This window comes from Struthio camelus, chromosome 13 (genome assembly GCF_040807025.1).
Source record: "Struthio camelus isolate bStrCam1 chromosome 13, bStrCam1.hap1, whole genome shotgun sequence".
NCBI lineage: Eukaryota > Metazoa > Chordata > Aves > Struthioniformes > Struthionidae > Struthio > Struthio camelus.
This window is the reverse complement of record NC_090954.1, coordinates 8,037,794-8,051,921: the sequence shown is the minus strand read 5'-3', so window position 1 is coordinate 8,051,921 and position 14,128 is coordinate 8,037,794. Positions and strand designations below refer to the sequence as shown.

At 42.8% G+C, this 14,128-nt stretch overlaps 1 protein-coding gene across 2 annotated transcripts in view; it reads right to left on the bottom strand.

The window, feature by feature from the left end:
* The window catches only part of UBTD2 (ubiquitin domain containing 2), a 59,341-nt gene extending 45,670 nt beyond the window's left edge, over window positions 1–13,671 (bottom strand). Inside the window, exons 1-2 of one of the 2 annotated variants that reach the window (XM_068959177.1) lie at window positions 13,486–13,630; window positions 4,217–4,370 (exon numbers count right to left, since the gene is read on the bottom strand). In XM_068959177.1, the coding sequence (XP_068815278.1) occupies window positions 4,217–4,238 (22 nt within the window). In that variant the 5' untranslated portion in view covers window positions 4,239–4,370; window positions 13,486–13,630. Of the gene's footprint in view, window positions 1–4,216; window positions 4,371–13,485 lie in introns of both variants that reach the window. The other variant, XM_068959176.1, reaches the window with a different exon arrangement.
* Window positions 13,672–14,128: the final 457 nt, after the last annotated feature.

The following is a 14,128-nucleotide window of genomic DNA, read 5'->3' as shown; positions in this document are numbered from 1 at the left end:
TGAAAGCATAAGTTTTGTCACACGGGCAATCTCCTGCCATGAAAAATGGATTTCAGACCTCCATTGAAAAGGAAAAAAACTATCCCCTGTTCAGGATGAAGACAGAATCTCTTCATATCCAACAGGAACATGCATATCTTCAGCATTCAATATCAGCAGAGAAAGATAGAAAACTATCCTCCACCCCCGCAAAAGCATTAACTAAAATGTTGATAAAAATTCAGATTTTTAGGAAGATGTTTTTGATTTATTAAATCGCAAAGGCAATATTTAGCAACAGTATTTTTCCTACTTCTTCTTCCCTTTTCCTCAAGCTGAAAGTCTAAGCTATATCCATGTAGTATTTGACAGTATTGTTGGATTATGATAAATGTTTCCGGTTAACAAAGAAAATTCTATAGACAAAGGCTAAAAAAGAAAACCATGAAACAGAAAGACATCTTGGCATTTAAGCTACCTACAACTGGAAGAGCAGGAGTTGATTAAAAGTATTCTCAGCTTTCAACCTAAATTGCCATTCTAAGGCAGCAATTGGAATATGTACGTTTTAAGTGGTGGTATTGCTTAGAAAAGCTAGTCCTGTGAACGTTTAAAGACTGGTCAATAAAGTATCTGGTATTCAGTTCATCAGCCTCAATCCTCAATTTTATTTTCTCAGGAAGAGCAGAAGAGTCATATTAGCCATAGAGAAAAACAACCTATGTAATCCAAAGGTACTGACAACTATTAAAGCTGAGGATGAACATGAGAAAAACGCACCACAAAAGCTTCACGTAGCATTCGTCCCAATTCTCCCAGCTGAAAAGACACCATCATTATGGGCTCATTATTTAGCATCAAAATTGACTTTCACATATAATACTCTGCACTGAAACATCTTGTTAAAAAAAAAAAAAGTTTCCCAAGAAACCAGGTTCCTCATTTACTAACCTTCAACATAAAAAAGTGAATTATATTGCAAAGATTCAAAATAAGAACAAGAAAAAAAAACGGTGCAGTTACTTAGATGTGACTTCCACGGCAAGAGAATAAAGTTTGCTTAGGTGGAAAAAAATCTTCATATTATAGCAACGTAATAAGAAACGTAAAGGAGGGCAGGGTGACTGCAGCGAGCAGTCAGAAGCAACTTTATCAATGGAGGGTGAATTCAACTTGGAAATTTGGCAGGAAGAAGAATCAGATAGTGACAGCATACTTGAGTAGGCAAACCTGGAAAGGGTTTAAGACAAGATTAGATCAGCTGGTAGAATTTCTAACATGGAATATTCTGTTTGATGCAGCACTGAACTAGAAAATACAGATGTCTTTGCCAAAACTGTCAACTTGGACTCTGCACAGCCTTGTTTTAAGCCGAAATGCTGTTACTTAAAAACTATTTTTAACTATTTTAAAAACTATTTTATTAGCAGGCTTGATTATCAGATAGCAGCTGTCTCAGCTTATCTCCGTACTCAGTCTGCCAACAGATGTTAACAAGTTAGGACATGGTCAGGAGCAGAAATACTTCCTCCCCCACCTCCAAGTTTCTATAACATTTCCCTAACTAATATGGACCTTAATGCGAATTATTAACTCTGGGTAGTAAGTTCTCACCACAATAAGATAAAATGCAAACGCTGTTTCTTCAGCAATTCTGCAACATGCCATCTTCCCTGAATATAATCACAAAAACCCCAATTTTTGGAGTATAAAAATCGCACTTGCATTCCTAAATTACACCGAAACACCTGCCGTCTTTGGGATGATAAAGCCAGTGGAGTGATATTCCATACGCAAACAGTTACACAAAATGCAGACGAAACACTTGTCTATTTTCTGATCCAGAATCTTGAGGAAGTTGTGGTGAGCACTGTTTTAAATATGCTTATGAATTCTTGAGAAAAAGTTGCTCCTTGAGTTGACCTTGAAGATGAAGCATCTGAAAGGCGAAACCCCACCTGCCATTTGTGACCAACTCTGTCCTGGGACTGATGAAGTCTGGAAATGAGCCAAACTAAAGAGCCTGCCCATTTTTGCATGTATAATCACGGCTCCAACATGAAGTGAATTAGCTAGATCCCAACAACCGGGTGGGGACAAGGGTGGTGGTTCCATTTGGGTTCGCAAACTAACGTACCCCAAAATTTCTACTCCTAGGCTGCCTGGTAAGTAAGGACTTAAACCAATTATGCCTGGGCATCTCCACCAGCGAAACTAAGTGAAGTCCCCTATGTTAAAGATTAAACAAAGAACCCAGCTTCCTCTCATTTCAAATGGGGTTGCCATGTTTTCCCCACTGCTGGGTACTAACTCTCCAGAAGCAGTGGAGTATTTCACATTTCAAGCTACCTGAAAAGCTAGAATGGTAATTTAATCACAAGTCATGATTTCTCCTCCTCCTTCCTCAACTTAAACCTAATTAGTAGAAAGACTGGTATTTAGGAGGACAAGGTGCACAGAAGACCACTGTCACTCTACTAGGAAGCACGTGTAAACATCCTAGGGAGACAAGGCGCACAAAAGTCTCAAGATTCACCCCCAGAACATCTTACTGGACTTTTGGTAAATGAAGGACTACGGAGCTGGCTGATGCAGAAATGAGATAGTACCACCTAAAAAGTGGGAACCCTGGAACATTAATTACCTCAAATAAATATAGAGTAAAAAAAGGCAGCAAGATGTTAGGATTAGGAGTCAAGAATTCACTTTATATCACCTCATTCAAGCAGAGCTGACCCAAAAGAGAGGTAAGGGATGTTCAGAGAATGCAGAATTTGCTTCCACCTACCCTGTAAGGGCCAGTTATCAGACTGTAAACTCTTTGGGGCCGGTATTGTTCCTCTTATTCATTTTAATCAGCATCCATTATCTACCACAGCAAGGACACAGTCTATGACTTGTGCTCATAAATGACAGGATTCCACCCATAAGGGTGTTTCCCCAAACGAAATGGAGTTTTAAAAAAAGATCAGTAGGACAGAACCCATGAGACCGCCACAAGCTCACAGCAAGTCATGAAACGATTGAAGTCATCCTTCTCACAGCAAGGAGGACTCTAAAAAGAGCATTTGTTAATGTTATTTTACATAAGAAGCAAAAAAAAAAAAAAAAAGCTGTTGGACAACTGTATTTGGACCCAGGGCATTATTTACACAATAACTACTTCAAGGTGGTGACAGCCTAGGCAATAACAAATACAAGGCATGTTCTTCTAAGGGTTCATGCCATTTAAATAAGAAAAAATATCCCAAAGACAGTCATATTGTTTTCAGAGGGGAGCTAGCAGGAAAATAATCTTTTTTGCATACTGGATTGTCTTCTTCCTCATATTGGGAGAAAAAACGCTCTGTTAGAGTATCTATCATAAGTTATAGAGTTTAAGAACTAGAGGGTTATTTATGTCTAAAGAACACTTGTTCCAGTGTTTCCTTGCAATACTAAATTGCAGTATCCGTACTCTCTCCCTTGTTCTGACAATAATGCTGCTCCTTTTCCTCCCAACCGAGAGATTAACATTCTGCATTTCCCCCTTGTTCCTCTCCTGCAGGGATTCAGTTAAAGCCAAAAATTGAGCCTGTATTTCTGGAGCCATTTTTGTGCTGCAATATCAATGCAGCAGCTGAGATGTCCTGAATATGTACAATAAATGCATTTGTTTCAGTTGTGTTAAGACAGTGATGGAACGTTGCATTAAGTACCATCAGCATGAGTCTATACAATACGTGACTGATTTAAAGCATGTGACTTTCATCAAGCAATGTGATTTCAATACACATGCGGTTTTCTGCTGCAATTCAAGCTGTTTTGGCACCAGAACTAGTTTCAGATTTGGATAAAGACAGAATGGAGATGTACAGATGTGAAAAAACTAACATACAAATGAGTGAATAAGAAAATTTATCTCAAATGAGTGTGTAAGCTCATCTTAGAACAATATCTGATGTTGATAAGCACTTTGAAGAACATATTTTAATTCAGCAATTCCTTGTATTTATAGCAACCTCTGCGCTTTTAACATCCTTATGTAGGCACATAGCAACAAAAAAGTGTGCATGTGTATGTTATGTGTGTGTGTATATAAATATATGTGTGTGTATATATATATATGGAATGTGTTTTACTGAGCCAAGACATTAAAGTGCAATTCACAAATGATTTCCAAAACTTTTTTTTTTTTAAAGTTTAAATAGATATTTGACAACTTTCCCCTTCTTCATCTCAAATCAATAACACTCACCAGGGACCTGTGATTCTATCATTCATTCATCTGGTTAGCTCATTACATGCATTTTATGTATGTGAGGCATACACAATATGAAATGAAGGGATTCACTCCTCCTCAGCCTGCAGGACATTCTGATCACGTCCTGAACAGGCAACCAGACCAAATCCTGCAACAGAGAAGGATGATGCTAGTTAGAGGTGTGAAGAAGGAGTGGAGTGATAAGCTTCATCTGAAAAATTTTAACATACTGCTGCCACCGAATATAGCCTCCTTAAGAACATATCCAACCAGAGTCAGTGAAATGGTTAGTCCATCAGATAACGTTAATCATTTCCAAGGTGTTTTCCTCATACACTAAACTTTGCTTCCTATTAAAATGTTATACTGCTTATGGCCCCAAAGCTTCTCATCCTCACTTCAATCTTTGTGAGAAGGAGCATGGAACCGCCCAAGACCGAAATTAGTAGAAGAGGGACTTTTACCCGCAGTACAGCCATGCACCAGAAGAGTCTCTAACACATTCAGAGAAACAATGTGCCCCTTCCCCAGTGCCAGCACAGCCCTGCACGCGTGGCAGAGCCTTCTGAGCTCCTACAGATGACGGGGAGCCCAACCAGGAGTTGAGAATGCTGCATTAACAATATTATTTTGAGGTACACAGCTTTTACTTGTACCATATCAGAGATGAAGCAAATGCATACTATGATGGCATTCAGAAGTTCAGTGTACAAGATATATGCATTTTGCTATACCTTTGCCAAGAAATACTTCAGACAGTACATACTAAGTGTGCGAATTAGCAATTTTTACTTTAGTTATTTACCTTCTCGCCAGACAGACGTTATCCTGCAATTGCCAATGTTCTAAAGCAGTCTAGTTGCTCCAACAGCAGCACGCTGCCAAATAAAAACTGGCAGGAGAAAATGGCATTCGCCAGCTTCAGGTACTACCCACCCCCCACTGTTTCATAGGTATTCTTTTCTAAAAAGACTGTATTCACCCATACAGACAAGAAATCACAGGAGATGATAGTTCCGTGGCAGAAAAATGAGAAAGCAAATGTCATGAGAGATTCCTCTCGTGGATCCGGAGTGCCCTTGCTCACAATATGAGAGCAGAAGTTGAGTTTCATGACTGAATTAAAAAAAAAAAAAATTAAAAAAAAAAAAGAACCACCACTCCACCACCACACAACCCCCTGAGGTAACAAGCTCCCAATCCTAAACTATTGTACTCTGCTCCTGATGCAATTTCAGTCCCTGAGAATATTCTCAAAGAACATGAATCTCTAATGTAAAAATGGTAAAAAAACCACCTTCTTGTTCAATATGTTGTCTGAACACAGACAGGGTTTTATTTATAGTTATTACACCTATAGCCTTTTTTATAAATTAATTTTATTACAAGTTTTTATAAATTTTGTCGTTTTATTAACTTTTTATTTACAGAAAAGTGTCAATAACAGTAGATAGAACATATATAAAGGTAAATATTATTAAAAATGTGAAATGATGACACGCAATCAACTGCACTGTTATACACATTCACATTTCAGTCTGTAATCTTCCCCCCCGGGCAGCACCTGTTCTCATTGAGAACTACTGAAGTACTCTTCACTATCACTTGCAAAAGCGCCTTTTCTTTCATATTTGAGAACGTGGGAAAACCATATGATAGATTATGCATAAACTCTCAAACCCCCCTCCTTCTACCTTATCTGCAGCACAAAGATGCCTTTTTATAACAAAAAAAAAAAAAAAAAAATCAAATCCTTCATCACATATGAGCTCCTACAGAAGTGAAGAATCACTTCTTCAAAGCTGTGCCCATATCCTCCCACAAGTGGCTTTCAAGCACTGCTTTGAATTTTTGCTTTTAAATCATCTTTGCTGGGGGGGGGGGGAAGAAGAAGGGAAGAGAAAGGGACATTGAGAAAAGGAGCTGTAAAAGTGATCTAATCTGCAAGCACCACAAGGAGCCCCTCTTCACCAGTATTTGTACTTCGCAAAGCCCAGCCTCCAAATGCTTTACATTAGGCCCTAAGAGGTCAAATGGATATAGAACAGATCCTGCAAATCCAGAACTATATATTAATAGCACATGTATTAGTTGCTTGTGCACTTAATTACCTTCAGAACCTGCAGTGCCTCTGCGCCCCTCGCTACCGCGGAGCCTCGGGATGTCAGCCTACCTAGGTCATTTTTATGTATTTAAGGTGGCCTAAGAAACTCCAGCCCCATTCAGCATTTGGAACACAGTTTTAAATTTACCTCAAAGGTGGGAAACAGTAAAAAAAAAAAAAAAAAAAAAAAAAACACCAAACCTTTAGGCACTCCACACTGCCGCATCTTTTGGCCATCACTCGCTTGCATAAAGCTAACCCACGTGCACCAGGAAAAGAAAGCCACTACCTGACTCCGAGCTGCGAGACCAGGCCCAAGGTCAGCAGGAGGCAGGAAATGTAAAATTCAGGTTCCGGCTGACCCTTAAGTAAACACGTTAGACGTCCTGCATATTTTGCTATGCATAGGCCAAGACAGTAAAATATCAAGTTACATACTATTCTATACACATTTTCCATAGATTGTACAAGCAATGCAACGCGAGAGCGCTAAAGCTGCTTTTGGATGCTTCACTATTACTACTTCTGTTGATTTCTGGGAACTCGGAATGAAACATATTGAATTAACTGCCACGGTTTTCACACTGAAAACACAGTAACAGTGCAAGGGGGAAAAACTCTTTTTTTTCTTTTTTAAAAATAAAACCTACACTTTTTCTGCTTCCCACAGTGGAACATTTCGCCTTCTTCAAACCTTAGATTTCATCCAGACAACATATAGCAGCAGATTACTCTCACTGTGACATTTACAGCTTGAAGCATTTCATTCGACAGTCAGAAACCGGGTTACTGACTTCAGCTTTTTCAAAACCCTTTTCCTCGTAGTCCCCTCGCTCCGCTGAACGGGTCATTTCACGGCCTTTCCGACCAGATCGTGGGTGCCAGAGTACCGCGTCTCTTGCCAAGTCCCTCTGCTACACGACGCACCGACCCCGCTGGACCTCTGGCTGCAGAGTCGCAGCGCAAACCCCAAAGGCTCATCATCACCCACAGCTAATAAAGCCCTTATTTCAGCAAACAAAGTAAACAGATGACTCGGAAAGCTCAACGCACGTAGTCATAAAACTCCCAGCTGCCCTGGCACCCGCCCAAGGTCAGCCACCCATCGGCGTGTTAAAATTCAGTGTCCAAAAACTGATAAGACGTCACCGAGGACTATCTTGCCAGCCTGCCTAGAGTATTTTTACAATGATTTGGATGACACTGGCTGTCTAAATGGAGTAGTTTTTAACCTAGAATTAGCAAAATCTGGAAAGGCTCAGTTTCACCATGTGACTCTTGCAAGAGAAATAAAATATCAACAGCACTTCCAACCAGAGGAAGAAGAAACTGCCACAACCTCCACCCTAAGCATGGGTAGGCAGGACAGACGGATGTGAATAAGTGGCTCCTGCCTTTCAGCTGACATTTAGGTGGTAGGTGTCTTGCTACTTGGTTCCCAGCTGCACCTCTTCTCAGTAAGTACTCCTGGGTTATCCCACCCGGGATGAAAACCAAGGCCTTTTTCCACTTTCTTTCAAAGCCCTGCTTCAGAGGCAGCAGCAGCATCTGGAGAGGAGGGAATGGTCATGTTGCACCAGGCAGGCTGCAAAAGTCACCTTGAATCTGGCGAGAAAGAACTGAAGGAGGATCACGCAACACCTACAGGAAGCTGCAGTTCAGTAGCAGGCCCAAGCAATTTGCAAAATAAATATATAGGGTTTAAGGTCCAAAAAAAAATTTTAGCCATAGCCAACTGGACCCTTCTTTGCACCTGCAAGAACACTTGCGGGAATTGGCAGGGCTTAACTCTAAGGCAGATCTTTACTTCTAACTTTAACTATATTGCAACTTGTGACTCATGAACTATATTATTCAACATTCACGTGAAAAATAGTATCTATCTTATTAACCATAGTTAAGAGTGGATCAGCGCTTTTTAGCGTTTAACCAAACAGGCTACTAATAGTCTTTGCCATTTATCAAAACAAAATCTTTAAAGCACAAAGTATGTTCAATGTAGTATATTTAATACTCAGTGAAGGAGGATTTTGTTGCTTTCAACACTGAAATGCCAAACAGAGAAACTAAAACAAAGCACTTCATCTAGAAACCAAACAAATAATTACAAAGAGGAACAATGCCAAAAGGAAACAGAAGAACAGCTGCATTATTTAGCCTTTATTAACAGTAGAAATAACACCTTATTTCATTTACTAAGAGTTATTTGTTATCACCTGAAAAATAAAACAAAGTCTACTGGTTTACAAATGGAAACTGTCATATCAAAGCGCAATCCCAGTAGAAGAATATTTAGGACCTAATTATCAGGTGTTCTCAGCACAACATCTGCAGATCCTACTGATCTCAACTAGGCTGCAGGTGTCCAGCCCTCAGGAACCCAGGTCATTAAAGGCTACTTTTATTACAAAGCCCTCATAAAAACCACACACACTGTTGTGGAAAATCATGAGAGATCCAGAACAAGTTGTAACCACCATACTAAGCTTTTCTTACTATACTATTTTTTAAAATAGCTTTTATACCATCCCAAACCCTATTTCTTGCATGAAATGCCGTATAAAAAAGCCACGGTAAGACCTAACAGCTAATACCAGATCCAAGTTTAGTATTATTTTTACAAAAAGGTATGTCGCATCTTATTTCAGGCTTGCATCACAGAACAGCGGGAACTACCTGACATCTAGAACTGCCTCTTTTAGATACAATAAAATCCTAGAAACGTGCAATGTGCTGAAATGCATCACTTTTACAATTGTTGAATGAGAGCTGTGAAACGCCTCTGGAAGTGGAAGATCCTTGGTATGTCCTGATATGAGCAGGACGTACCAAAGGCTATTAACTGCTCAGTCATAAGACCCTTGTTAGAGAGCCCTGTGCTAGCTGCGCACAGGCCTACTGTATTAGCCCAATTGTGGCAACAAATCTGACTGCTTAACATGCAAATTCCCTTGGTCAGTCTTCCACAGAGGCACCATGAAAGCCGTTATTGTAACTTCAAAATAGACATGTGATATGCAGCATTACACAGCACTCTAAAGGAAAGTATTTCAGCAACTGTTCTCAAGTGACCAAAAGCATAGACCAAGCACTACATTTGGCTTTCCAGAACTTAATGAAGCACTAGCACTTTATCAAATACTGCGGGAAGAACTTACACTTTTAATAATCTTTCATGCTAGTATGTCAGTCTAATGTGCAGACCTATTTCTGCTTGTTCCTGCTATCACTACCAGGTGATGGGGCAGAAGTAGAGAAGGCAAATTTCAAACAGAACCATCTTATTTTATAACAAAAAAGGAAGATAAGAACTCCAGCAGGCAGGCTAACCTCATGTCAAAAAGAGCGCAGCAGCAATCAGACAGCTACAGCCAAAACACTTAATCTGTAATGACTTGTAGTGCCCATGCTTCAAGACAGTGATTTCCTTCCCTTTCATTATTGTCTTTCACTATTGTCAAATAATTGTCTTGCTGAACTTTACAGACAAAGTAAGACAAAGTAACATGCAACTTCTAATAGGCTTTACCCTATTACACATTTTACTAGATGCAAATGAAATGGTTCATTTTTACCTTTTTCTTCCCAACATTCCTACTTCTCCCCTCCACCCCCTCCAGAAAAAAAGAAAAGAAATTTAAGAGGCTTCCTTCAAAAAGGACTTGCATACGGGAATGGCAAGTTGGCAAAGCGAGTTCTCATGCGTATACCAAACTGAAAATTAAGTGATAAACGATTAAACCTTACTTACAGGCACAAATGTAGAGTTCTCCAGCATTTAACTCCAAACTCATGTTTTTGAACACACTATAACTGAAGAAGTCATATAACCTATAACATAACGCAGCTAGAGAATAGCTATTTTCTCCCAGTCTTATTGCCAATACTGCAGAATACCAGTGACCTTTGACAAGACAAGACCAGCAAGAAGAGACTTCATGCTCAGCTCCCAAAAGCTTTGAGTATCTGATAGATAACAGCTGAGCTAAAGGTATGGGGGGGGGTGGGAAGAAGATATGTCTATAGATATGTCTATAGACCATCAAACCACCCTCTTTTATTCTTCTTTGTATCTCCTTTAAAGAGTCACCAAGAAATCCATCTCATCTTCCAGGACTCCCACACACCGCAACGCAGCTCTGCTGGACTATAATGCAGTGAAGTGTTGAGCCAGGAACTTTTTTCTAGACGTAACAGCGTTTTATTGGAAGGAAAACTTGCTAAAAAGAGCAGTGATAATGAAAACAGCTGGCATCAATCAGAAGAGACCGTTTCATTTCCAGTAGGATGGGCAGAGCAGCATCTGTTTAATTCTAGTTAAGGAACAGACTCCTGCTTCTGCCAATGTGAACAGAAGCAAACTGGTACCAACCTAGCATAGCTGCTATTTTCAGTTAACACATCCTTACACACACAGACACACCTGAGTATTTTAAACAGCTCTCTGGATAAGCGCAAGCATCTCTCTGACCTTGAAATACACCACCAGTAAAAGACAAAGGAACCGCATGCGGTCAAGGCATTGTCAGCCCTGCTGAGCAGCAGAGAAATAACCGAAACTGCTAGTCACTGACAAAAGCACCGAGGAGAATACAGGGGTGTGACAAATTCTCATCTCAATTCCACTGATATAATCTAGCAAGATTTCACTGACTCCTCGCAGAGTTATAATAGACTGAGACTGGTATAAATTAGACTCAAAATGTGGTCCCCAGTTTTACGCAACATAAAGCGCTGCTATTTCTGTCTAGCCAATCTCACAACTACTCATCGTTCTCCAAGAAACTTTTCCATTCTGGGGAAAAGACAAAACTTCCCCAGACTAAGTCCATCACTGGCAGCGCTCTTGTTAAAGCTGAGGTGCTTTTGCTCTCAAGCACTTTATTGGGATTTACGATAGCTCATTGTCCTGCTCATTGACAGCAAGCTGAAATAGTACATTGGACAAGATAATCATATACTGCACAAGATCACAAAACAAGATTTAGAAGAAAAAAGCCTTATACGGGAAATAAAAAGGCAACCTGGTCCTACACAGGACTAGTCTCAAAAATCATGTTCATTTATGGTTCAGCTAGTTCATTTTCTGATGCTTCAAGACATAAAGTCCCTTGAGAGACCAAGTTAGATTTCATATTTAGCATAGGGACATTTGCAGAATTTGTAAGTTTAGGAATCAGCAAATGCTGGTCTCTGACATCTTGGGAGTTAGACCTACAAAAGATATTTTGAAGTTCTTTCAGCTTAACCTACACCCTTTTTTGAGAAGCAGGAACAGATATTTAACATTACAAAATAGGCTGTTGCACACCACACTTATTTAAGACAGTCCTCAGAAGCATATAATTCAACTGAAATTTCATCACTTCAGTGAGACAACATTAAGGAACATTATCCTTAGAGCATGAATCCACATGAGCCAGCTGACATGCATTTTGCATCTCTTCACATCTTGAAAAATCCAGCTGCTGTTTTAATGTACCCAAAAGCAGCACTGTGTCATACCACCTAAATTTATTCAGAACTGCTCCTGCTTCACGTTTATCCGGGACAGCAACCTGTAGACAACTTTCATGCACTGTTACTGAGAGAGTAATAATATAGCACTATGCTCTCTTATAAAAAAAAATTATCAGAGTTTTGCTGATATTGTATCTCATCTAGCAGACACCACAGGCAAGATAAAAGTGAGGAAATTAAAAACCAAGGCTATTTCTTCACCATGATCTCACCTCAGAACACCTAGCTACTCAAACATATCTCTGAGCAACTGTCAACAGAGATTTTAATATTATTTTTGGCCAGAATTCTTAGGTGCATGTATGCAATGTGATGATTCCTGCTCTGAATTTTTTTCTTTTACTTTTAGTACGCCCTGGTCCTTTCCTTGCGGATGCTGTTATCTCTTTCTGAGAAGTTTGCTTAGTGCTGATGCATTTTTTTTAGATAACTCACTCCTTCAATTTTTTTTTTTTAAATAGGTGGGAAGAATAAGGAAGACATATTAAATAAAGCTATAAAATTCCTTTTAATGACTGTTATGTGACTAAATCCTACCCAGTTCTTAGCAGCTGGACTTTATGGTGTTTCTATGAACTATGTGTCTGCTATTAATCAGCAGGTGGCTGCTTCAGACGTGACTGTGAAGAGCTGCATTTTTCCCTCCTTTTGAACACTATGGAATGACGGCAAAGTAATTGATGGGAGAGAATACCCGTCACCTGATACAAGAACAGGCCACTACATAACACTCCAAAGCACAGGGGAGGATGCGGATCTAGGTCAGCAGTTTTCAACCTGAAACGTGTGGACGCTGCAGGGGTGAGGACTACTTAGAAGTCAAGCGTCCTGTTGGCAGGCTTACTTTAAGCGACTATTGCACACACATGGCTCTGCTGGAAAGCATCAGGGGTCTACAGAACTAAGACGACTGAGAAAAAAAAAAACCCTATTTTTTCAGGCTGTTAGGCAGGGGAAAACCACAAGCGTAAGGGCCACTTAGACTGCAGCAGCGTTTCCACATACGCTACGCTCCTTACACGGGTGTGCTCGCCCGCTGGTGAGCAAACACGGCTTCAGCAGCTAAGTCCCTGGAAACTGATTATTTAACGAGGGTGATTTAGGCTGGAGGAAAGCATCCATCTTCCGGGGGGGGGGGGAGGGGGGAGGACGACACCAAAACCCACCCAACCCCACCGCAGTGCCAAGACCCGAGCCGCCCGCAGACCCGCTCCCCACGAAGAGCTCAGCCCACGGGAAATAAAAGTTCAAGAGCCGCGGGCAGGCCGCCCGCCGCGGCCCGCGCAGCCCCGCGCAGCCCGCTCCCGCCGCCGGGCGCGGAGCGGCGCCGCGGGCTTTCCCCAGCGCCGCGGAGGCTCCGCGGCTGCGGCCGCGCGCGCGTTCGGGGAGGAGGGGACGGGGGGGAGCTGCGCGCGGCCCGGCGCGCACATGCGGCTCCGCCGCCGCCCGCACGCTCGCAAGTTCCCAGCGAGGGCTGCGGCCGGAGGCGACCCGCCCGCGCCGCCCCCCGCCCCGGCAAAGTTGCGGCCCGAGCCCGGCGGCGGCCCCCGCCTCCCCGCCGCAGGCCCCGGCCCCGCAGCGCCCGCCCCCCCCCCCGATGCCCGCGGAGCCGGGGCAGGCGGCGCGGCCCGCCGCTCACCTCCGGTGCCGTCCGAGTTCTCGTTGAGGCTGCCCGAGGAGTCGTGGTGGGAGCCCACACACCCGCCCATGGGGCCCGCCCGGCCCGCAGACCCGCTGCTTGATCCGGCCCCCCCACCCCCCTCCCCCTGCAGCCGAGCTCCGCCGCCGGCCGGGCAGGCGCGATGGCTCCGGAGCCGCCTCCTCTTCTCTGCAACACCGCCCCGCAGGCGCGGCCTCCGCCGCCCGCCCCGGCCCCGGCCCCGGCCCGCACCCCGCTGCCCGGGCACCCCCGGCCCGCTGCCCTGCGCGGGCGCTGCGCGGGGGCGGGCGGCGCCGCCCAGCCCGAGGCCGCCGCCCGCAGCGGGGCAGGGCGAAGCCCCGCGCAGAGTTGTCGGCGGGGCCTGGCTGCGAGGCGGGCGGGCGGGTTGAATGAAAAACCGAGCGAGATCAGTGGCCAGTCACCCTCTCACTCAGTCCTTTGAGAGAGAGAGAGAGAGAGAGAGAAGGAAAAAAAAAAAAAAGTTGTGTTTAATTTTTGTTGTCTTTAATGCCTAAGGGGGTTATATTGCCTCCGTACGGATCTCGCAGCGGGTTCGGGGAATTATGGTTCGTGTTGCTAGCTGATGCGCTGTAGCGCTTCCAAACAGCTCGCAGCAAGCCTG